Source organism: Mastomys coucha, unplaced genomic scaffold (assembly GCF_008632895.1).
Source record: "Mastomys coucha isolate ucsf_1 unplaced genomic scaffold, UCSF_Mcou_1 pScaffold16, whole genome shotgun sequence".
In the NCBI taxonomy this organism is placed as follows: domain Eukaryota; kingdom Metazoa; phylum Chordata; class Mammalia; order Rodentia; family Muridae; genus Mastomys; species Mastomys coucha.
Window position 1 is genome coordinate 30886800 of NW_022196898.1, and position 25707 is coordinate 30912506.

General features: G+C 40.0%; 1 protein-coding gene across 1 annotated transcript; it reads left to right on the forward strand.

Moving 5' to 3' along the window:
- The first annotated feature begins 2277 nt into the window (after positions 1 to 2277).
- Positions 2278 to 24408, forward strand: Ctso (cathepsin O). Its single transcript, XM_031374166.1, has 8 exons — positions 2278 to 2465; positions 11243 to 11348; positions 11935 to 12074; positions 14016 to 14183; positions 15328 to 15449; positions 20406 to 20569; positions 21427 to 21519; positions 23461 to 24408. The coding sequence occupies exons 1-8, from the start codon at positions 2358 to 2360 to the stop codon at positions 23493 to 23495; spliced, it is 936 nt and encodes a 311-aa protein (XP_031230026.1). The 5' UTR covers positions 2278 to 2357; the 3' UTR covers positions 23496 to 24408.
- The last annotated feature ends 1299 nt before the right edge of the window (positions 24409 to 25707 follow it).

Here is a 25707-nt window from a genome sequence, read left to right on the forward strand (position 1 = left end):
CTTGCTAAATGCTTGGTCTCTGGGCGTTGCTACTGGAAGACAATGAACACTCCAGTGTTCATGCCCTTGAAATGGCTCTCTGCCTTCAGGCTCATGCATCTGGTCATTGCCACTTCTGCCTTGATCTTTCATCTGTGACAAATAGGCAAAGGAATGAAACCAACTGCCCTATCCTAGACTGAAACCCTAAGCAAGAGACTAAATAAGTCGTTTTTCTTTATATATTGCTGATGTCAGCTACTTTGTTAGAGTAATAGGAAGCTGGCTGATATGGCTGGGTTATCAGTCTTAGAGGAAATTCTGTCTGCTTTTCTGCACATTTCATCTCTGTTTATCTCTATTGGGTGAGCAATGGCCTAAGAAGAATGCCCCCTTCTCAGAACCACAGACATGGTTACAGAACTCATCATTGGAAAGTGAAAATGGAGGCCTCTTTACTTATAAAGTATTATGAATTTTACCTCCAGATAGATAGTGACTTCTATCACCCACTTTATCACTGTCACGCTGCATGAACCTGGTTCTCCGGGAGCCACTATAATGTTTTTTAAATAAAGTTTCCAGATGTCTTCACTGTGGATCTTGTGGCCTTCTTACATCTGCAGAACCAACATCTGATTTATAGCTTTAGTTTTTATTAGGTACAGAGAGTAACTATGTTCTCTGATGCAAACTTGGTGATAAAAAGTATGACCTGGGCGTGAAGAGACGCACCAGGGAGGTCCTCTGTGATAAGATGATGTTCCTCTGGGAAAGTTTAGCAATGCAGATGTAACTGAGATAGCCAGGAGTCCACAGATATCTGCTTGTGCTAATCTCATCAATCCTTTTGCAAGTGATCCTGCCTTGTAGCTTACTCATCTCTATGCATTCTCCTCTGCTATTACTAAACTGGTTATTTTTCTGATGATAATTTATGTCTTTTGACAATCCTTTGAGTTAGAACATTTATGCTTAAATGGCCAACCTCAGGATAACTGCTGTGACCAAAAGAAAGTTTATTTGGAGTAAACTTAATAAGTTTATATCAACAAACATTTAGTGATTGAATACCCACTATATGTTGTTTGTCCATAAGAGGTTAAAGAAATGAAATTGTTGCCTTCACAAAGCTGACATTACAGAAAAGTGCTATGGATCAAAAGGCTACAAATTAAACATCTGAGGCAATTTGGCAATACTGAAAGAATAGGGTGGAGAAGAGGAGGGAGTTAGGGTTTTAAGTAGGGCAGTCAGGGTAGGCCTGGGAGTTAGGGGAAGGAGAAAATGAACACTACGATTATTCGGATACATTCAGAGACAGGAGCTAAGACAGAAACGATACAGGACTTTCCCATTTCTGGGAACCTGGTTACTGAAGGACAATAGAGAAAGGGTAAAAAAAAGAACGCAGAGTAAAGACTCACTCTACAACAATAATTTGCATTTCGTATGCATATGTCCTTTGGAGAAGCTGCTGGCTTTCTTCTCCCAAGGGTAACCAGCGATTTGATTTGTGATATTTGATCACAGATCTGAAATCACCAAGTCTCCTTAAAGGGGAGCTCTGCGACACTGTACCAGAAACCTCTTTAGCCGAGATGTGTGTGAGCAGACGGACATTTTGACTGGTTTGAACACGTTCCCCTGGGTCCTTTTGCACTCTGTACACCAGTACCGCGGTAAAAAGAAGCAAGATCTTTAAAAAATTACATAAAATTAATTAAAGCAGGGGGCAGAAAGTGAAGTGGATGGATTATGAAATAAGCTAAGCAAGAAGAAAACAACGTAATAACAATAATAAGAAAAAAATAAAGCAATCTTAACAGTGTAACTAAGAAACACAGAGTACGTGCTCAGCATATAATGTGTTTAATTGCTTAGCTAAATTTCGTCACAAACTTCAGAAGCCGGTGCAGCTTTCTCCAAGTGGAGAAATGGCCACAAAACATTGTGTGGTTTTGTGCAGCAACAATTTTGTCACGTCTTTGTAAGCATCCATAGAAGTGTGTAAATTCGCACACATTACACATCCACATACAACCTGTTGAATTCGATTTATACACATTTAACGAACACATATTGAATTTGAAACAGCAGGAAAAAAAATAATGGGCTTAATCTCAGAGGGTAGTTCGTATCTTCGCGCTGTTGTATGAATCATTCCCTGCTCTCTTTCCTATTAGATAAGAGGGAAACTTCTGATGTCCAATAACAGCACAAAAGGTCAACGATAATAACAAAAGGCACAAAACAAAACAAAACAGCAGGGACCCCAGCAGCTTTTCTACTTCTGGGCTTGCACGACTCTGGCAGTGGGCGGAGCCGAGAAACCGAAAGAGAAAGCGGGCTGGACGCAGAGGACCTCGGGCGCCGGGATGGAACTTCAGTTGGCGAGCCTCTTGCTACTGGGTTGCTGCTGTCTAGGCCGCGGGGTCGCCGGGACCTGGCCTTGGAGCCACCAGCGGGAGGCGGCCGCCTTGCGGGTACCAAGCTCTCTCCCTCTACTTGTCCGCTGCCCCGGGGCTTCTAGGGAGGGACCCAAGCTCCAAGCGCGCATTTCCCCAGTAGAGCTGCTACCTAAAATCTTGATTCCCCAGGGCAAGGATTTGTGTGCTGCGCCCCAAAGCACCACAAGATGCCCAAATCAAAGCTAAGAGGAAGACATTACCTCAGTATCTCAAAGCCTTTTCCACACCAAGCCTATCGCATAGAAAGCCGCCTGCAGGGGGCGCTGGTTCTCTCCTCCTATACCTGGAAGTTCAAATGCCAGGAGCAGCTAGCTTCTTGATTCCGAGAGCCTTCCGAGATTGGTTAATGATTTCTCTGTCCGCGAACTGTCTACCACTTTACCATAAAGTTCTCCCTGACTTGGTGGAGACTGACGTAGAACAAAAGAAAACATTTCATTGCCTTAAGTTAGGATTGCTTTACAAAAGTTTTCATAATAATCCTTCAATTTCTCTCTAACCTTAAAATTCTGAAATGGACCGATTATCTGATCACAGATTTATTTTCCCAGTAACCAGGGAAACTGACCGGAATGCGGATTCACAGTTGGCCTCAGTTTCTATGCTTGATGCTATCTGACAGGTTTTTAAATATGAAAAGATCCCATCACGATTTTATTAGAGAAGAAAACTCACCTGTTCTGACTCAGAATCTGTCTGAATTCAGGAATGCTGCTCATGGGCCATTTGAGGAGTGTTTCCTGAAAATTTCGTGGAACTCCATAGCTCTGCCCTATTCTGCTTGTCCTCTTTGGCCTGAGAAGTTCCAGTATTCATTCAGTCAGACCTTCTTTGGCTTCAGCTCCCCTTGTGTTGTACTCAAGTCAAAATGTGTGTTTCTTTTTTCCTTTTTGTTACTTTTGAGCTCATTTCTTATTAGAAACACTGTCTATTTCTCATCAAAGCCCTTGGCCTGTGTGTTACCGAGACCTAACCCTTGACTCCTGATGGGGTAAGGTAGTCAGTGTCGTGGGTGTTGATAATGTGATTATTGGCTAACTAGATGTTCTTTTTAAATCTTGAATATTGAAGGCCAACGGTGTAAATGTATAATTTCTTTCCTCCTTGCTGAAATAAAGCAATGTTGCCAACAAAAGCAACTTAAAGAAAGAAGGTTCTACTTTGGCTCACACTTTCAGGGGACAGTCTATCATGATGGGCATGTCATAGTGACATGGGTGTGGAGCATCTGGCAACACTACCTCAACAGCCAGGAAGGGAAAGACGCGGATACTGTCTCCCAGCACTATTTCTCCTCTTTATTCAGTCCAGAACCCCAGCACATGACACAGTGCCTCCTAAGCTTACGGTGGGCTTCCTACCTCAGTGCTACCCATCTAGAAACTTCCTTGGAAATATGCTTAAGAGTTTATTTCCATTAATATTCCAAATCCTAGTAAAGGCACAGTCAAGATTACAGTCACAGTCACTGAAAATTATTACAAAATAGAATGTGTGTGTGTGAATCATAATTTCCAGGCTTACTTATATTTTACGCATGAGGCTGTAAGCCCCATACGCATATCTAGATTCTCTTTTGAGAAGAAATGCAACCAAGGCTCCATAGAGGAAAGTAAAAGGTTGGAAGTTGAAGAAAACATTTTAAATCCTGGTAGGTTTTTTTAAACTTCAGGTAAAAACCACAGAAACAGCCTTGCAAGCAGTTCCTGTTAGCAGGAATTTGCTGATAAGTTAGCTGACCTGTTTACTAAGCATGTAGTCATTAAATGATAGCTATAAACAGTGATCCAATTCCTCCTGGATAATGTCAGTAGTCTTTGTTTCTTTGGTGACAAAAAGTATTAAGGCTTTCTCTGGCCTTACAGTATGGATTAATTATATGGTAAGTAAAACTCAGCTTACATGTCTAAAAGGAGTCTTTTTAAAAAAAAAAAAAAGTTGTTTCCACTGTTGAATTAGTTGATTGGAGATTCTACTGTTTTCTTAGAAGGCACATTGTGTACAGAATCTATAAAATTCCTTTGTTTCACAATGAACTGGAGCATTTTAAAGTAAAATTGAGTCATGAAACACTCTCAATTCCACTGAATATTCTTTAAAGGAAAAAGTAAATGGCAGCCCTACCAGCTATCATTACGTTATTATTCAATGAGGCAAGACTCCTCCTCCTCCATGGCTTGTTATGGGATGTCTTATATGCTACCTGAAGGAAGAGGAGAGGAAAGGAAGGGCACTCACGTGCCTGCATGGTGGACTGGACTCTTTGCTTTCGGTCTCTCACGAGCATTGACTGAGGCTCTTCACCTTTGTTTTTCCCGTGGAAGGAAGAAGAGAGACTCAGCTTTGTGACATTGTGACAAAAACCATAGATGACCTGCTTAAGTAGAGGAGAGTTTTATGTTCAGTTAATGTTTCTGTCCATGCTTGGTTGCAGTGTTGAATCTGTGGAGACATAGTGCTCTGTGGAGCATGCAGTTAGAGGAGACCTGGATGTTTCTCCAAAGCTGGAAAACAAAAACGGAAATGCCAGGGCACTAATTGTCCTCCACCAGTCACCCAAAGCAGTCTGTATTCTTAGCCTAGGAGGACGTGAGAGACTAGCGATGCATCAATAGAGTCAATAGAAGTTGGTCTTCATGCTCCCTTTAGAATAACCTTGACATGGCACGGAGTGTGTGGCTTCACATAGAATGAGAAGCTTTGCCTTAACACTGTGATGCCTCATGCTTTGTCTTCACTACGTTGTGTGTGTGTGTGAGCTCATTTACATATGAGGAGACTATTATAACGTGTTTAAATGAGTGCGTATGATGAACCACAGATATCCAGGTTGTCTCCTCCATACGCCTCATCTCTGGCTGCTTGAGAACTTCCATGAGGAGGTGACCTCGAGAGGAGACAATCCTGTTCCACAGACATTTCCATGAGGAGGTGACCTCGAGAGGAGACAATCCTGTTCCACAGACATTTTCAGGCGATTTTTAGCTTAAAGCACACATTGTCCAAATGGAGCAATAGTAAAACCTGTAAAAACCTTAGATCGGGTCCTGTTTGTTGGTTTTTCCTTCTGACCACCTGCTAGTCCTACAATTTATTTGTCAAATTATCCTGCATCCTTAGTGACACATGAAAAATAATGTATGTGGGAGCCTCCAAGAAGTTCTATTACACTGACACGTGTCACGCAGTAGTTACAGTGGCTGAGAAGGTGGAACAAGTTCATCCAATGTACTCTGTCTGAGAATAGGCAGCATATTATATATGTGGGGTACTATAATTCATTTCTAAAGAAACAGTACGAAGTCCTGTGCATTAGAAAATAGATTCTCTCAATCCATAAAAGCACATGTAAAAATGTCCCCATTCTAATAAGGGATAACATAATTCTCAGCTGGGAATTCTGGATCTAAGGTTTACAATTCCCTTGCCCTTGGGAGAAATTCCCAACAATGACCATATTGAGTCCCTGTATATGTTTGTCCCTGCTTAGATTTACCAGACGATCCATGGGGAGGACATTTTTCCATTCATACGTGGAACTGATTTGTTACCCATCACACTTTAGGATTTGCCAGTGGGGGCTGATAAGATTAAAGCTTAAGAAAAATGAGCTCAGAATAAAGAGACCTTACAAGATGGGCAATGGGGTGACTTCATGCAGCCCTGATTCTTTGACAGGCTAAGGCAGGAGGGTCACTGGAGACGTGGAGTTCAAGACCAGCCTTGGTACAGAATGAAAAACGTATCTTCAATTTTGAAGCATGAATAAATGAAGGGCATGTGCTGCAAACACGATCATCATCAGAAAGGAATATCTTTGCTTATAGGGGTAGAAAACCATAAACCAGAGTGAATAAAAGAAACCCTAGATAGCAATGGGGAAAAGACATCCAATTACCATGGTGTTCTCCTCTAATAAAATCAACAGAAAGCCCCACAAAGTAGATGTCCCCCCAGCATGCACCTTGTAGGTTGAATGGCTGTACCCAGCCATCAGGTGCTGGTTTCATGACTTTAGGAAAAACACATACCCATTTCTGCCTCAGTTCATTAACTGAGACAAGAAGATGAGGGAGCAAGTACTTCCCGCAGAGGTCATAGTTCAAAGAATATAGTGAAATCAGTACTTTAGTTTAGCTAACTTTCCCATCCCCCAACTCTGAACCATGAACATTCTTCTTAGAAACAGAAAGCCCAAGAAACTGACCCTCAGAATTTGCATCTTTCTCCAGATATTATTGAACACATGAAATGAAAAATGTATATATCTCATTTGTTCTTTATATTAACAACCAGCAAGACAAAAGTCCCAGACTGTTCTCCTCTAGGGGTGGGGGTAGACTGAGGATCTTCCCAGTACCCCATGGCTTTCTAGTTGAAGAGATCTGACTATCAGCTGTCACAAACAGAACAACTCTGTGCTGCTTTGTTTCTCATGCTTGGAAGGGTCTGGATAGTCAAGATACTGGAGGCGGAAAGGGAGGCTCTCTGATTTCTCAGAAAAATGTTGGTTTCTGAGGAATGTTAAAACTCCAGCCTAATTTCCACTTGAGAGCAGTCCAGGCTCCTTATCTGCAGACCTTATCTTTTATATCTGCCAGATGCAAACAGCCCTTTCTGCCTCTAACTTCCTGTAAACATTGTTTTTTGTTTTTTGTTTTCCTGAATGTGGGATTGGAAGCATTTCCAAGCATTAATGAAACAATTTTGCTAGGTGTGTAAAGCAAATTAGAATAAAGAAAAGATTACATTAAGATTATCACACAATTAAATTTTTGTTTTGTTGCATGAGCTATATAAGCACATATACATGCTGCTTATATATATATGTATATATATATATATACATATATATATATATATATATTCATGACTGCACACATACACATACATGCACGCATGCTGTCACATATATACAGGTGCATGCATGCCTGTGCATAGATACATGTTTATAAATTTATGCATGACTGCATACAAGTATACAGAAGCAAGGATAAGTAACTGACAGGAATAGAAGAAGTTTGGCTGTCAGAAGTTATTGGAAGGGGAACAGGATATGATTTTCTAGAGTCGGGATCTTAAGATGCAATGTTGATTAGAGAGGTTTGTAGATGTATGGTACCTATCAAAATCAAAGAGACAAATTTTCTCCTACTTTATTTTTTATAAAAACTGGGAATTTTCCTCAAATTCTTTATCCTTAAATTCTCTTTCACTGAGGCATCAGATATCTCATTGTACATCAGTCAATTAAACAGAATAGAAAGTGGTTGACTGTAGTTATCCCCTGGTGTCTGTTGAAAGGCCCTCGTTTGTCTAAGTTTTCTTATATAAGGACTGTCTGACTTTATCTTCATGTCTCTGCCTCTTAAATGCAGTTGTGATTCAAACCTAAGAGCTGGCATGCAGTTCAGTGGTAGTATATGTGCTTCACAGATTCTACCCCAATGCCAAGATCTAAAGGCTTAGGTCTTTCATTTGAACATTGCATGTAGCTTTAGAGATGGTTATCGAGTACCTACCCACCATCATAGCCTCTGCTGCTTTATGTTGGAGCTCCCTAGTTCACCATTTGCCTGCTCTCCATCCTAAGACATAGGCTTTGGATGCAGTGAGAGGAGACATGATGCAGACTCACAGCCACCAAGGCTTTGAGTCATTTGCTTCAACAGTCAGAATTTAAGGCCACAAGTACAGTGACTGGAAAGAATAGAAAACCCCAGAAATTAACTACAATTTCAAACAGTGTGAGCTTCATGTTAAGTGAAAAACCAGCATTGGATTCTAATAGAGGAATAGATGCTCTGAGATTACATGTTCTGTTGGCAATGCTGTATTATGAGTACATAGCAGATTGTGTGCAATAGCTAGCTAGGCTTCATTTGTAGTACCACAAGAAATACTTGCTGCATTCTGACCTAAGGAAGGTGAAATCTTGGTCTTTAAGTAAGGTTTTCTATAATGTTCTGCTTTTAAGAATGAAGATAGAATTTGAGGATATTTAACTGGACACTCATCCTGTATATTCACTCCCAACAATATTATAGATAGTCCCTATATTCTGCTAGTAACCAAATTTGTCGATTAATACATTGGGGCACAGAGAGATTGAATATGTACCTTTATATCTCATATATTGCATTTCAATGGTAAGATTTGATTCCAAAGCTTGTGCACGTTTATGTGCACAGGGAGGTAAGAGAATTATGATTCCTCAGAATCTAGTAGGGGGTTGTTTTGAGTATTACTAGAGTTAGAAGCGGGGAGGTGAAACTAGGTTAGCGAGGGAATGGCACAGAACATTATGTTTTGTTTGGTTTTTTTCAAGACATCAGCAGTGATAAGTAGGCTGTTCCTGGCAGAGATCTAGAGGGCTGCAAAAGGCAGGAGTGATTGCAGGGGTGATAACACTGACACGTGGAAGTCTGCAACCGGTGTCTGGTGTAGCAAGTGAAGGAGACCAGCATTCACAGGAGCCCTACTTGGGTGTCTGCTGCTGCTGCTGCTGTCACTTCTCTGAGATCCATATCTTAGAGGTCTGGCAGTCGTCTTCTAATCATTTGCAGTTAGGTCTACGAGTATTTAAGGTGGATCAATCTTACATTGTTTTCTTTTGATACTGTTACTCTAACTACTTGGCAGCCAGATAGATTGGTCTTTATAAATCCCAAACATGCTGTAGATCCCAGGCAACACACACTGTCTTATGGAAGAATCCCATATCATTTGACTCCCTATTCTGTAAAGGGGGCTAGTCCCTGGACCATTTTTTGTATCTGCTCCACTTGATCATGATGCATTGTCTGACTAAAACACTGTTGGGTTTGATTTGTTAATATTTCAGTAAGGGTTTTGCATTTGTATTCAAGAGAGTTATACCTGTTTTTTTGGGGGCTCCTCTTCTGGTTTCGACTCAAGGTCACATTCATCTAGTTTAAGTTATGACGTATTCTTTCTCTTTGTTTTCTATCATATTTATGTTATTTCTTTCTTATTTGTATGGAATTCATCACTGAAGCCATCTGGAACTAGTGATTTTTCTTTCTGGGTCAATTTTCTATTACAGTTTTAATGCTGTGTGCAAGCTGATAAAGGTTCTTATTTTCTATTTTGTCCATGTTCAGTAATGTGTTTCTTAAGCAGTTTTTTCATTTCACACAAGTTATAAAATTTATTGGCCAAAATAATTAGTTTCCTAATGCCATAAGCATGGTAATCATAGCCTTTTTCTGCCCAGTATGGTAATTTATGTGTTGTTTTCACATTTGACCCTCATACTAGATACATACCTATGAAAGAAGACAGAGTCAGGATCGGCTGTTGACTGCAGTCTAACACTGACCCTGAATGATACAGAGAAACAGACAGAGTTGTGACATAAGTCCTGTTTTTTTGTTTGTTTGTTTGTTTGTTTGTTTGTGGGGGAGTTGCTGTTTTTCTTTTCTGTGCAGGCCACCAAGTGGCTGTAATTTAATAGTAATCTATGAGAAGACTCTCTATGTCTGCCTTACATAGCCAACCTTAGTACTCAGGCATCAGCTGTTTGCCACCATGGCAACTGCAGCTTCCAGCAGTGATTTCCTGACAATTCAGCCACCAGCAGCTCAAAGCCCACAGATGGAGAGCTATCACACAAGTTCTCACACCTGCATGTGGTCATGGCTGCCACGTGTTCCAAACATCCTGCATTCTCCATTTCTTCCCTGTCTTTTCCTGCTTAGGAAACTAATCCACCATCTTAGGAATGATTCCTGTAAATTCTTTTGCAGTTACCCCTCGGCGGCCTGTGTTATCACTCTTGTCATGAAAAATCACCTTCTAAATTTAGTTTTGTTTTGGGATGTATTATCTGTGTGTTACATTCAAAACATTGCTTCTCTATGAGCAAGTTCCTGAAACTCAAAAGGACTTATAAAATTCACCAGTTAGCAGCCCTTCTAGTCACATTCAGTGATGCTGAGTCTCACCCATGATCTTGCTGCAAACAACTGATGAAGGATATTGAAAGGAGGCCCTAATGGAAATTTCACATAGGTCATTGTTAAAAATCAGATGGCTGTTGAGGAGCTGTTGTGTTCCTGCAAAGTCTTCAGTGCGGGTCAAGTAGTGATAATTCAGACTGATAAAGTTGTCCTGGTTTTACATTCTGGATTCTAAGTCATAAACAAAAACACTTAAGTGCAAAAGTCAATATGGACACAAACTAGCATGGAGAAGAGTGGCCCCTGAGTTTCCATGCAGCACGCACAACGAGCCAGTGTTGGGAAATTTAAGAATCTTTATAGAATAAGCAAACTTAAAATAAATTATAATGAAATACAGAGCTATGGTAACATTTTTTTCTTCCAACTAGGTAGGAAAACCAGACCTTCTTCTTGGGAAATCCCTAAGACTGAATCTTTTGTAAAACCTTTTTGTCCGAAATAAAAATCTTGGATTTAGCCTAAGAGAATGGGCATCTTCATTCATTTGTCAGCTTAGTCCTTTTTCAGGCATTGTTACTCTGCACAGAGAAAAGCAAATGCATGGAGAGCACATTTCCTATGCCTAATTATTTAATTACAGTGTGTCACCAGTGTCTAGTGCTTGTCCACACTTTAAAAGGTATGGTTGTGATATTCTCAGCATGTGTGGGGAACTACAGAAGAATTACAGATGCATATGGCACATTTTGCCCGGCCTGAAAATCAGGTTTAACATTTACACCCCCAAAATACCTCCAAATTAGTTATGCATTTATAACTTCGGAGAACTGCAATAGTAGATTATAAAGTCTGTTTTCATTATTTTAGGAAAGCCTTAGTAGACACCGATACTTGAACTCTTTCCCTCATGAAAACTCTACTGCCTTCTATGGAGTAAATCAGTTTTCTTATTTGTTTCCTGAAGAGTTTAAAGGTAAGGTCTTGCAGTACTGTTGATTAATTTCTTGATTTCAACTCTTTGTCTAACTAAGGATTGGTTTAATTGAAAATTTTGTAAATCATGTGACAATCGGTATTTTTAAAATGCTAACTTTGAAGTATGTCTCATGTGCTAAACATAAGGGGAGTGAATTAAGGACTACTTTCCACTAATCATTATTTAATAACTAAATGTATTTATATGCACCTCCAAGTAGTTGTAATTATCAATTGTCTCAGCATACTGGTAGTTGTCTAGCACCATTTCTGTTTAGAATATTCATGGCTTTGTGGGTATTAATAAAAGAAGCAATGTCAGTTATACACATTTTTCATGAGTGGCCTAATTCTATCAAGCAAGTCATGTTACATCAGCTCCAGTCCCATTGCTGAAATTTGCATTCCTAGCTTTCAATAAAATGCATTTCCTGTTTCGAGTGCAAAGCACTGAGGAAAAATCTCAAGTGACAGGTTGACTAGGTAGTAACTGGTTTTGCTTGACAAGATACTCCAAAACCAAATCCCCAGAGAGATCCTTCATCTAATACTTTCTCCATGATGTCGTCTTCTTTTCTGTCCAGCTTTGTATTTAGGCAGCAAACCTTCCTGGGCTCCCAGATACCCAGCAGAAGGACAGAGACCTATCCCCAATGTGTCTTTGCCATTAAGATTTGACTGGAGGGACAAGCATGTTGTCAATCATGTAAGGAACCAGAAGATGGTAAGCATGGCATCACTTTGTTCTTTGTTTTCTAAGCATTAAAAGGCACCTAAGGGTCAAATTCAGTCAAACTTGCCAAGGAACTCATGAATTTTTTTCTACATAAAATCACACCTCAGTTATACAAAACAGAAGAGTAGGCTCCGTGATGGAAGAGGCAGTTACGTAGTTCTGATTTTAAACCTGCCCTGGTGTGATGACTTATCCCTGGCCATTGCCCTCAGTGCACATACACCTCAAGGATATATCCCAGTAGCCATACTACTATGCATTGCAGGAGTTCTGGGAACTAACATCTGGAAAATAAATGTAATTACTGGCTGTGTAAGTGATTCAAAAAGAAAGTGCACCAGAGAGTGAAATGAGTCTAGTCGCACAGTGTCTGGATTTATGATCTTCACTTTATCCTATGAGCTCTATCAGAAGACAAGTTCTTCATGCTTACTCCCTATAAAGTCATATATCACCCAACTTGTGTCCCAAGAATGCTGTCAGTGTAGTTTCAAGGTTACATACACTTGTTACTGATCAGCTCTGTCCAAGATTTGATGGTAAAGGGAGAGTGGATATGAAACAACCAGATTAGGTCATAGTGCAATACCTTTTGGTTTTGCTTGTTGAAGGATCTACAAATATATAAGGGCAACAATAGAGATTAAAAAATGTCAATGGACGAGAGCCTGAAATGGACTCACAGTATGCTTTCAGATATGGGTGCTGAGAGGGAAGTTTTTTTTGGAGAGTCGTCTAAAGGAAGAAAGAACACAGCAGCAGCTTGTGGAATGGCTGTGACTTATAATACACAGTGGCCCACCTATTTTGAGGAAATGTAAAGAGTATGTGCTTTATTCTTTTTAAATCATATCTCCTGCAATGTATTCCACCATCAGCATAGGTAATGTAGCCAATCAGAGAAGGCCAAATGTACAGCCACAGGATGGCACTCACAAGTGGCATCAGCAGCTAAGTCCTTCCCCATCTCCATGGATGGGAAGTGCTTTGTACCCACCAAGGCATGAGTTGCACCCACCATCTGGTTAAAATGTTCTTTCCTTGCTCTCAAATTCAATGTTTATAGTTGGTCATTAGAATTTGCCACCAAGGTATTGCATCTATGTGTGGTGTGTGTGTGTGTGTGTGTGTGTGTAAGTAGTGGGTTATGCATGAATCCAGTCTTTCCCAGAGGAACTTACATACTCAGCAGTAGTGGGTTTCTGTAGGATCTGCCTCAGTGGCTTAACTGGTGCTAACTGTGGGTGTGGTGTCCCCAGTCACACTCACACTTCTCAGATTTGGAGATCAGTCCATCTTCAGTTGGTGACTATTTTCCTTTGCTGTGGGGACTGAGGTTTGAAACCTCAGTAAGACCTTTGAAAACCTCAGTGTTGTTCAGAGCATCACCCCACAAGTACACTCAAGACTTTCTTGTGCTAGTTCTGCCAGATACAGTGTGGTCTTGAGTTTATGCCAGGTCTTTGGATCCTTACCTCCCCGCCTCCCTTCCTCCCTCTCCCTCTTGCTATTTCTGTGGATTGTACAGACTTTCATGTGGCTCCTATTTCACTCCTGGAGGCACCTCCTTTCCTTGGAACCCATTTACTATTTTCCGAGAAGCTGTGATTCATAAACAGAAGTTATGGACTAATCATAAAACAGTCATCCCTCTGAGTGCTTTCTTGACCTCCCCTAATCCATTAGCCTAGCTTACTTGCTTTGTAGTAGTGACATCATTGATTTAGTTTTAATAACTAACGAGGTGGCACTGCTCAAGAGAGAATTTTAATTTCATTTTGAATGAATGGTTTTTTTTTATAGGTTTCTGCTTTCTGGAAACTTTCTGTTTATTTTTATTATTTTCTTTATATGGCTGTGTCTACACACACTGATAAATTTATCTTAGACACTGTGTGCTAGCATTTGCTGTTCCTGTCTCCTGAGCAGTGTGGAGGATGCTGGGCCTTCAGCGTGGTGAGTGCAATAGAGTCAGCTTGTGCAATCCAAGGGAAACCTCTGGAGTACCTGAGTGTGCAGCAGGTCATCGACTGCTCCTTTAATAACTATGGCTGCCATGGTGGCTCTCCTCTCGGTGCTTTGAGCTGGCTAAATGAGGTAAACATCTGCGCTTTCTATTCCCTGATTTCCTCTTACATTGTTTGTTCACAGAATCCAATCACTCCTATATGAAGCAAGGTTCAATGTTCAGAAATCTAAATACATAAAGCTGGAATGACTTAATCAGGAAAATTATATACTGTAGGGAATCAAACCAAGGCCAGGCATGTGTTAGGCCAGAGCTCGAGTGTGTTACATCACACACCCTGAAGATACTAGAAGTAATGGCTTCCAGACAAATTAGCTATGAATATATCAAGGGGTGAAGACATCTTAAACACATTTTCATAAAGGTAGTGTAAAGATTTCTTCACTTTTCTGAGTAGGTAATTTTCACATGGAAACCTGTCATGTAATTTCTCAGACAGATGAGGACAAGAAGAAACCGGTTTCCATGGTTGTCCCAAATGACTTTAGGAGGGACATCACAGGATATCTGGCTTCATAACTGTAGATGAAGAAATGTGCACTGGAAGTTGGAATCATGTCACCAATCCCCCTATATCCCACTGCAGCCCTTTGTCACAGTTTAGTTTTGTTTTTCTCTCCGACACTTCCACATATAGCACCAGTGGCATGAAGTGAGAAAATAAGAGGCCATTGTAAAAATTATCAAGTCAGTGTTGTCCAAACCCAAATGCCTTCCCAATCCACATTCACTTTATAGGGCAGTGACTGCTCTAGACACATAATAGATAACAGTGATTGTGCATTCATCCTTTGAGGAAACTCAGCCCGTGGGTAACCATAAGAAATGCAGCACATCAAGAGATATTTTAGTAACATCAAGGAAGAATACTTGGCCACTGGCTGGCCACAGAGCATCGCTGCCTTAGTCTTAGGAGCCCTGGAAGGAAAGTGTGTTGCCCTAGCATGCCCTCAGGAAAAATATGACAAGACTTTATTAACCTATATCTGTTGATTATAGGGAGGGAAGGTATAAAATATTAAAAATTAAGATTCTTATTTTCTTAGATGTTTGGTACAAGTACCTTGTGATATCAATCAGTTAGAATTTTAAGGTCAAACTGCCCACAAGCTGCTTTGGTGAAGCCTGACCGCTCTGGCTACATGGAAAACATAAGCTCTACTTAACCATTCAAACAGCTAGCAATGAAGATGTTGTGCCTGTTTCCTCTAGACGCAGTTGAAGTTGGTGACAGATTCCCAATACCCATTCAAGGCAGAAAACGGCCTGTGCCGCTACTTTCCTCAATCACAGTCTGGAGTTTCAGTCAAGGATTTTTCTGCATATGACTTCAGGTAACTGACAAGTGTGTGGTGTGTGTGTGTGTGTGTGTGTGTGTGTGTGTGTGTGTGTGTATTTTTATTTCTGCACAATCTGTTTTCAGACTTAATGACTTTGATGAAGGCCCCCTTCCACACTCTCAGTTCAGAACCAACCTCCTACTAAAGAGATCAGCTTCTGGTCACAGTAGAAGACCATTAAAGTTAATCTGTGCATTCTTCTATGTAGAGTCACACTATAAATAAGAAATTTAAAATGAATAGCTTTTAGCTGAGTTTAAAGCTATAGCTCATATCTACCACCACTCACAAAATTCAGATGCTAGAACAATGAGCCCTTTGCTCAGTCTTAATATTTGAGTCTGTCCAAATTCACATTGTATGGAATACAATGGGATTTGGATTAGGGTATGGAATACAAGTGATTTGGATTTGAATAATCACTCCCAGATTACATATCAAGAAACCCTTTTGAACACTATATTCCTTGCTATATATCCAGTTATCAAGTAAGGAACTATTAGAAAAACCAAAGCCAAACACATTAAAACTTGGAGCTAAGACTGGAGCACTGAAGATAAGATAGGTAGCAGGCTTGTAACACGTGTGTGACAGTGATGCAAGATGAGTAAAGGCGTGAAAAGGGAAGGAAGGATGCTGAAAATTGAAAAGCAGGGTGACTCTGGGTGAGTTTAAATGTAAACAGTCATTAAAATCACATGAAAAAAAAATATCGAAGCTGGCCAGAGAATTTTTTGGTCCATTTAGTACCAGAGATGAGTAGAATGGACAGTTAGAATAGGAAGTTGGACAACAGAAGCAAGCAACTTCTGACACCGTTGTTAAATGCTTTTTGGGTTATTGTGCCATTATTGAAACATCACAAGGAATTAAAGAATTAAATCCAGACAAGGGCATAGAATGTCTTATGGCTTACTGTTGTTTGGTCCTAAGTGTCACTTACATGGGACAAAATGGCAATTAGGGGTAAATCAGATCTTTGAACAAAATATAGCCCTTTAAATCAAAGTATAAGTGCCCAGAGCACTAAAGGTTGTCAGTGCTGCAAAGGACATGAACAGGACCCTAAGAACACACAATAGAACCTTTTCTCCATGGCTGGCTACACAGGGTTCTGGCTATAAGGACCTTGACCCATGTCCCCCTAAAGTAGTGAAGGTAATCCACTTCCTAAAAGAAGAAAACATGTCTTTATTATTTGCCAGTTCCTAGAGGGTAAAGGAAAGCTTTTCACAGAAGAACCCAGACTTCTGCTGCAATTAAATGGAACAAAGGAAACAATTGTTTCCTGGGTACATGATAGTAAGTTGAAAATAGGAAAGAGACAGAAGAATAATATCACCTGAATGTGTGTGTGTGTGTGTGTGTGTGTGTGTGTGTGTGTGTGTGTGTAACTAGGAGAAAGAGAACATTCTAATACTATGGAATGGAATATCTATAGCCAAATAACTTCTGTATTTAAAACAAAACAAAGCAAAATAACATTTCATAGTAACCTCAAACTGCAAGAGTCAGGCTTCAGAAATTCCTTTATTGTGATAACTACTGACCAGTGTTTATTATTGAGAATCGGACAATAAGCAACATAGAAAAAGTCCTGTCCTTGAGTATCATGCTGTGGTGATGGAGACAGACAAATAACACAAAGAGAAACATGGTGTGTATGGTGAATGAGCTTCTAAGAAGAACAAAGTAAAAGATTTGGAAGAGGAATCCTCTAAGGGAAGGAGTGAATGTAGTCCAAGAAAGGGCTGATGGGTGGAGCCCTCCAGAGAAGTGAGTTTGAGTTAATGAGCTCATGAAGGTAGTATCCTTGCTCCCACCAGAGAAAAGGAGTGCAGAGGTCCTGAAACAGAGGCTCGCCTAGCAAGCTCACAGAGGAAGGAGGAGACCAATGTGTCTCCAGTAGAAAAAAGATCAAGGCCAGCATGCGAGGGCCTGCCATGAAGTATATAGAGGTGAGAATCAAAATTCATTCTTCTCATGAGTGCCTGGTACTGCACACTTCTTGATGGAAAAGTCTAGGCTTTTCAGACTGAAAAACTGGAAAACTTGAATTAGCAGAGTGGGACAAAAGTGTCTCAGGCAAGGAGAGAATGGCAAGGAAATATTGGTGCAGTTGAGATATGTAAGCAGTGGCCACAAGACACCCTGGCAGGGGAGAGGAGGGACACAGCAGGCCAAAGTGCTCTGTTCCGCCAGAATCTTATTTATGACTTGAGGCCAATGACTGAGGAACTCTGGACTCAGAGGTGAGATGCATACTTCTGAGCCTCATCAAAACTGCTATCAATCATCTTTTAGATCACCCTTTAGATGATGGTGCCTCTGAGGTAGAGGTGGCCATGCTGTCAAGATTCCTGGGTTTTATTACATGGTCACCCTATTCTGGGAAGTAGTGGTGTGTACTACTGTGCTGGAAGCTGGGGCTGGAGGGTCTTCCTTGCTACCTGCCTCATTGATTAGAGTCCAGATCTTCAGCATGTCTGTATCACTCCTTGCATCAGATGTGAGCCTATAACTTGGGGGTCGCTGGGTTGTGGACTATACGGGAGGGATGAAGATCATGCCTCTTCACCTCTGAGCGTGTGCATACATAGCCCTTTCTAGTTCTTAGATCATGGTCTCTAGTTTTCATGGTCTAATTTTCAAATAATATGATTGAGGGCAGTGTGAGTCACCTGATCCTCCACAAGACACTGTGCAGAAACAGAAAAGATCAACAAAGAGGGTGGAGTCAAAACACAAACATCACCTAGAATTAAGGCAAAAAACTATAAAGCTAGCTGTCTTCCATGGACCTTTGTTCTTTAGATCCAGAGCTTGTACTACTCAAGCTGGCGTGTGAGACCTGCTGTGCAGATAACCAAAGGGAAGAAAGTGGCTGTGCCCAGCCGGGGATCTAGACACAGGACAGAGCATATTATCACACCAAGCTCTCAGGAAGAGGAGATAATATCCAGATGTCAGTTACAGAGAGTATTGCCCTTAAACAATATACCTGGTGACAAGAAATTTAAGGGTTATAAGTTGTTGATTTGTGGAATAAAATGTAACCACATGGAGATCTACACTGGCTCCAGCAATGTAGTTCCTATGAAACTGACGGAGGGGACACAGATAGCACAGACCACAGAGTTTAACTTGGAGAAAGCCATATTCTCTGCAGGAGAAATGATGGCAATGTCACTTGTTCAGATATCCAAGATCAAATGGAACAGATATTTTAGGGTCTTGACCATGGGCTAGCTTATATCTAATCTGCTAGCACCTTCTCTATGTTCCCTCCTCTGGCTCCAGGCAGAGATTGTTACTAAATGATTTCAATGACTCCCTACTTGGCACTGAAGAATGGTTACATTCTGAAACTTCTCTGACTGAATTTTTAGAATCTCTCCTGGTGTCCTTGAAACTGGATTTTTTTTTTGAGAGGGGCTTATTATGTGTCTGTCTTTTATTCTCATAAGTAGATGGGGATTTATATTCGGGTAAATAGAGAGAATATATATGAATTACAAAATACTTAATTTAAGACAAAAATGTTGTGTTGTATACTACAACCTAGGTTGAGCTAAATTAGTTCTTGGGTAACTGAGAAGGCAGCGAAAGATTATAAGTTTTGAGTAAATCATATAAGATTTATTATAGATTTATTGTATAGGATGAAAACTCATGCTAGACATGCCACACAACATGCAATACAGTCTATTAAATTCTATAATTTTATACTTGTTTAGTGTATAGATGGTAGATGGAATAACTACAGCATACAGGTGGGATTTGAACCCAGTATTTGAGAAATCTGAAGCCAGTCTTTGGGCATGGAACCACCTTTTAAAGTTTTATACTTCTCTCCCTCCTTGTATTTTAGTAATGCTTCTGTGCACAAGTTACTAGAGCAAAAATTCCAAGTGTAAAAGCTGAATAGCAGTTTGGAAGACTCCTTGTGTACAATGAAGTCACCCACTGTTTCTGTTGTAGTCAATTGCACTGACAGGCTGCCAGAGGGCCTTCATCTGTAGACTGTGTCCCCTTGCTGGAGCGGGCTGCAGCAGGCACAGTAAGGAAGCACTTACTCTGAAAGCCGCTAATCCTTCATAGCTTGTGGCAGCAATAAACCACCACATGCTATCTTTACGGCCTTAACTATCAGTGCCATGGTTTCAGTATCCTTCACCCACAAGCTGGCCTTTGAAAGATGTAAATAGTGGTTTGATCACATACATTTAGGATGGACGAAGGCCAAATGTTAGGTAACCTCAGATTTTACTATTAAACCACTAATTGTAAAAAGTAACAACTGTTTGCTTTGCAGTCTTGGTAACCTAGCACCTAGTTCTCCTGGCATCTTGAAGTTTCCTTATTTTTTGCCACCTCTTCCTCTGAGTTCCTCTGAGTGAGCCTTCTTTGACATTGAACATTCACTGACAAAAGTGGATCCTATTGTTCTTCAGATACTCATCTCTAGGGGTGTCAAAGTATTTGCACATATCAAAACTTTACACTTTCTTTTTTTTATTAAAAGGAACCCTGCAGTTTAACAGAATGTTTTGTTTACCAATTACAAAACTTTTTTCTCCTTATAAGTCCGAGCTGGTCCCATCCCTGAGTTTTAGCCAATGAGATCGATACACCAGGTGTTATTTCCTGGAAATCTTCTCAACAAGGATGCAGAGTTTCTCTTTTGTGTTTCATTCTGATTGGACTCTATGTAAATGTCTGGAAGGCCAAAAACCCTGGTCCCTGGGACACTGTAAAATGGAAACATTTCATAGCAAAAGATATGGGGAAGGGTGAGCTCCTAGTATCCTTGAGTCTCATATAGTCCTGGATTGTCAAATTGCCTTGCATTTTAATATCTGTATACATACAACCAATTTAACACACATTTAAAATATCATTTTACTTTTACCTTAAAAATCTAATTTTTTACCTATCTTCCTTCTATAGTGAACAAGAAGATGAAATGGCCAGAGCACTTCTATGCTTTGGTCCTTTGGTTGTGATAGTTGATGCAGTAAGCTGGCAGGATTATCTGGGGGGCATAATCCAGCATCATTGCTCCAGTGGGGAGGCAAACCACGCGGTTCTCGTCACAGGCTTCGATAAAACAGGTAATTACTAGCTCACCAAATCCATCTCCAGATAAGACTCATAACTAAGGCTACCTGGATGCTGCTGAGATGTTCTGCTGTGCCTCAGAAGTTGCTTGTCCATGGTTTTCATAGAATTGTCTTGGCAAATCAATCCGATTTCAATACTCTCTCTCTTTCTTTCTCTCTCTCTGTCTCTCTCTCCCTCTCTCTTTGTCTCTCTCTATCCCCCTCTCTCTCTTTCTCTCTCTCTTTCTCTCTCTCTTTCTCTCTCTCTCTTTCCTCTTCTCCCCATCCCTCCCTCCCTCCATTTCTCTCTTTCTCCCTCTCCCTCCCCCCCTCTCTCTCTCTCCTCTTCCCCATCCTTCCTTCCCTCCCTCCCTCCATCCCACCAGCCCCTGTCTGTGTACATGTGGTACTAGGCATTGAATCCTGTGACTTTCATATACAAGACCATCACTAAACCACAGCCGAGTCAGTGAACGATAAATTTACATTCACCTGAGGTGATTGTTTTGCCTGTTATATTTAGGGTAAGTGTTGGCAGGAGTGAAGTACCTGAGAGTTTATCAAACATGTTTAACACTCCACCTGCTAATTCCATGAGAATGCATTTGCCTTGGCCTATTTGCCTCTGTAATAAACAAAATGAACTCAGACAAAGTCTGTCATATAGAATGCAGAATAAGCACAGTTCAAGTTTACGGAGCTGCCTACAGAAAATAATTTACAGAAAGTCAATGCACTTTATCGCTGTATATTTATGGCAAACTTCTCACAGCAACTACATTGATGGCATACTCAATTTAAATATGGAAATGTATTTGTTCCTGATCAATACATGTTTAGCAGTGTATCTTAGCATCTTATCTTTGTAGGAAATACTCCATATTGGATGGTGCGAAACTCCTGGGGAGACTCCTGGGGAGTAGAAGGCTATGCTCATGTGAAAATGGGAGGTAATATTTGTGGTAAGTCATAAATTTGTGTTGAAAACTCCAGGCTAATTATGAAGAGCTTTTTGAATATATCTTCATGACAGACATGAATGCTTCCAGTGGGCTTAGTCCCCTTTTGTGGTATTAATCTCATTGCTTACCCTGTTAATGAGAAATGAAGGTTTTCATAATGCACTATTAAACACACGTACAAAATGAAAAAAAAAATCATGTATATGTGTTAAAACATAAAACAATAACAAAGCAACCACTTTTAAAAAACAGTTATACACTCTATTTAGGTTACTGAACTTCTCCAGAATATGTCTCTGCTTTTTATGATGTATGAATTTCCCTAAATGCTCAAAGTGGTTACGAGTACCTGAGGCATGCTTGAGGCCCTGGATTTGATCTCTGATACTTCAAAGTCAAAGAAAACATGAAAATAAAAAAAATAGGTTTTCTTTGTGTTAAAGTATGAAAACCTGTACAAACATTTCTTTCTACTTAATTTGCAACTTGTCACCTGAAAAAGGCTTATGAAATGCCCATAGAAACTGCAAGACTCGCCAAATTAGTAGATGCCTTTATATTGTATTACAAACCTAACAAAAAAGCAAATGGAAAGAGGTCCTACCACTGAAGCTGAAACCTGTACTCAGAACTGTAGTGTAAGATTTCGGTCTAGAAGAATCATCATATTTTCTAAATCTTAGAGTTAAGCTGAATTGCATGTAGAAACACTCGTTTCACATTGTAATGAATTCCAACCATGTGGCACGCAAATCTTCACGACTTGCAGGCAAGCATCTGAGACAGATAAGAGTTACAGCAACATTTGAGAGTCGGTTTTTTGCTACAATCGAGTGATTACTGTTCACTTACTCCATAGCCTAGAGTCTATGTAAATTAATAACCAACCTGTCTTACCGGACAGCGAAATGGTCTCCATATTGGAAAGAGCCAACTTTGTAGAGCAAAGGCAGCCGCCCAGACCCCTGCTGCTCAGTTGTCCATCATCATGGCTGCCTTTGTGCTACTGAGACTCACAGCTGAGAGTCTGCTGCCCATGACCCTCTGCAGCCGCCTAGAGCCCTGATGCTCAGTTGTCCATCGTCATGGCTGCCTTTGTGCTACTGAGACTCACAGCTGAGAGTCTTCTGCTCATGACCCTCTGCTGCTAGCTGTGTCTAGCTATGTCTAGTTTGCTCTAAAAGCTGACTGTGTTCAAAGCCCTGATGAGCGTGGGTCTCGTGAGTGCAGAGCACACAATGAAGATGGGGTTCATAATGGCCTCCATGGCTCTGCCTTTTCTCACCTCCCAGGTGTCTTCTTCCATCTACCTGCTCTCTCAGTCTGTGTTTCTGTCAGAGGCCTCCTGGCTTCTAACTGCCCTGGGATCCAAATGCCTCCAGAGTATAGTTCCTGAACATTGTATACCCAGTACCGTCTACATGATTGCAATAACAGGAACAAAAGGAAGAGACTATTCCATAATCCAAGGAAGTTCAAAAATATTGGTAATTTAAATGAAATTCAGTTTTCAAATGGGCTCTTAACGCTTTTACTGTGATGGCTATTTCGATATTATGGTGCACTAAGAAAACCTATAAACACTTATGTTTTATTAAAAGGTAGTAAACTTCAAATCTAAGATCTTACACTTTTAAACATTTTAAAATAAATTCCATAATGTGTTTTGACTCTAAATATCCCTTAGGAAATACATATGGTGGAAGTATAGATCTTATATATGTTCATGTATTATGCCTTGATTTTTAGAACAAAAATCTTAAGTTTTCTTCTAGTGTTTGCCTTTAATGTTGCTTTGCTGACAGCTAGGCATAACCACTAATTTGTTAGTGGAAACCAACATATTCTAAACATAAGTGAAAATTCAAATTCTAAAGCAAATTGTGCCGAGGAAATTGATTGCTATTAATACTTTTTATCCTTTTTTATCTTTCGTATTAGGCATTGCAGACTCTGTCGCTGCTGTCTTTGTGTAAACATGAAATGTTTTGGATTCCCCATGAGACAACTACTAAAATGATGCACTTCATAGTGTAATTTAATATAATGCTCAACTCTAAGCATTATGCCCCATCAAGTTCCAACAACTTGTCTACAGAGAAGTTCTAAGAGCAAACTGGCATTTTATAAAGCAACCTAGGACATTCTATTTTTGCAGAGAGATGGACAGCCAAAGTTCTTAGGAAATCCCCAGCTCATTGACTGATCAACAGACTCTATGGGATAGTATGTACCTCTGAGAGTTTGGTGGGATCAGAAGTCACATAGTGTCTTTTATCTGGAAGCAGTTGGGACTTTTGCTTGCTTATTGTCTTTCGGGCTGTCTACTTTAATGAAGTACTTTGGTTAGGTTGAAGCAAAGAAACGATTAAAATTTGTTCTCCTTTGTGACTTATAATCACCCGTCTTAGATTACCTCATCTACAAGAACTCTCAACCTGATGCAATGTGTATCTCACAATTACAGTGGCCTTCTGTAATGGAGTTCCATGTGTACAGATTGGAAATATCAGTTGTTTTATCTCAGCACATGGACCTTACTCTAAACAATGGAATAACTATGCACAAAGAAGAAGCAACTATGCACAAAGAGAATCCCATCTTCAGAGAGACAACCCAACTGGAGTTAAATGAAGCACATGATCACATGACAGCTATGTGATAGAGAGTATCCTATTCAGGGAAGCATATTGTCTATAAAGCTTCACAGTCAAGGACCCAAAACATTTAGCTTCTTGCCTTCTTCTGTCTGTAGTAGAGAATGAAGTACGGTCCACATTTATTCCTCTCTTGTCATTTACCATGCAATTCCTTTGGATTCCAGGTGATTCACCTTCCAGTCCAAAGTAACTCAGTCCCATTAGTTATATTCCATTTCTGGTACCCAATCTCTTACTTTAAAAAAAAAAAAAAATTCTCTGAGACCTTCTCACGTTGTTCCTTCTTTGTTAAAATACCAGCATCAAGAACAAAACTCCTTACTCTTTTGTCTCTGCCAGTGAGAAGCTACCAGCATCAAGAACAAAACTCCTTACTCTTTTGTCTCTACCAGTGAGAAGCAATCTCAAAGGGATGTGTAGAGCATGAAGTAGAGAGAAATGGACAGAAGACAGTTCTCAACATTTCAAATAAAGTACTCTGATTATCAAAGGAATCCAGAAAGGAATTTAGTTCGGCTATAGTTTTTGGTAATGACTTTCAGCAAGTTACCAGCAATCTTTCCAATACCCAGTTTCAAACACAAAAGAAACTTTAAAATTTCAAAATGTCTGTAACCCTTTAAGTGTTCTGGATTGATAACATTTGTAATAAGACAACCTGTATTTGATTTTGAATTAAAAATAACTCATTCTTAAATATGTGGTCTATAATTGATCAATATTTATGAGCACTTACAGATATTTATTAATATTGACAAGGTTCATATTCACATTTTCTTGGATTTGAACCCATATATCCAACGTGGTTTTCTTTATAGATGATTTTAATCTATAAAATCTATGATTTTAATCATGTCCAAGATTCTCCTAACCATCCTCCCTTTTCTCTTGTCAATGTCCAGCAGTGCTTTCCTCTTTACTTTCTCTTCCTGCCAGCAGCATTGCTATTGTGTAAGCAGGCCATAGAGTCAAAAGGAATTCTAGACACTCAATCAAGTTGACTCCTCCTTAGAACCCATTCCTACATCTGTCTTTATCCTCTCTTTCACTCATCCTTTCTGAGAGGTACACTTTTTATTATCTTATCTACACTTTTCAGTTGTCTCCAGCCAACCTAAAATAAAAAACCAAGGCATATTATTGGAGATAATGAGTTTATTGATCCACAGTGAATGCAGCTGGAGATGTATATGAGTGTGTCTAGGAGGTAAAGGGAGACAGGGGGGTTTACTGGTAAAACAAAGATCATTAAGCTGTTCTGTTACAAAATGACTGCCTAGAGCCTTAGAGATCTACACCCAAGCTTAATTAGGCAGTCACCAGGAAGATACCTTCATGAAAGTTTAGGTTTTTTTGTTTGTTTGGTTGGTTTTATTTTTTGATTTTGTATAGAGTTATAATGACCTTTGATGTGATGTTCTTCAAACACATTTTGTGATAGTTTTTGTTATGTATCAATTATATATAATGCTTCCTTTCAGTGACTTGTCAGCATTATTACTTTTGTTTCCTTTTTTTTTTTTTTTTT

Excerpts from the sequence above, each read along its gene's own strand:
- Ctso (XM_031374166.1), top strand. The coding sequence starts at position 2,358 with ATGGAACTTCAGTTGGCGAGCCTCTTGCTACTGGGTTGCTGCTGTCTA. Across the intron at positions 12,075-14,015 it reads ATGTAAGGAACCAGAAGATG|TGTGGAGGATGCTGGGCCTT; the intron begins GTAAGCATGGCA and ends TCTCCTGAGCAG. Across the intron at positions 15,450-20,405 it reads TTTTCTGCATATGACTTCAG|TGAACAAGAAGATGAAATGG; the intron begins GTAACTGACAAG and ends TTCCTTCTATAG.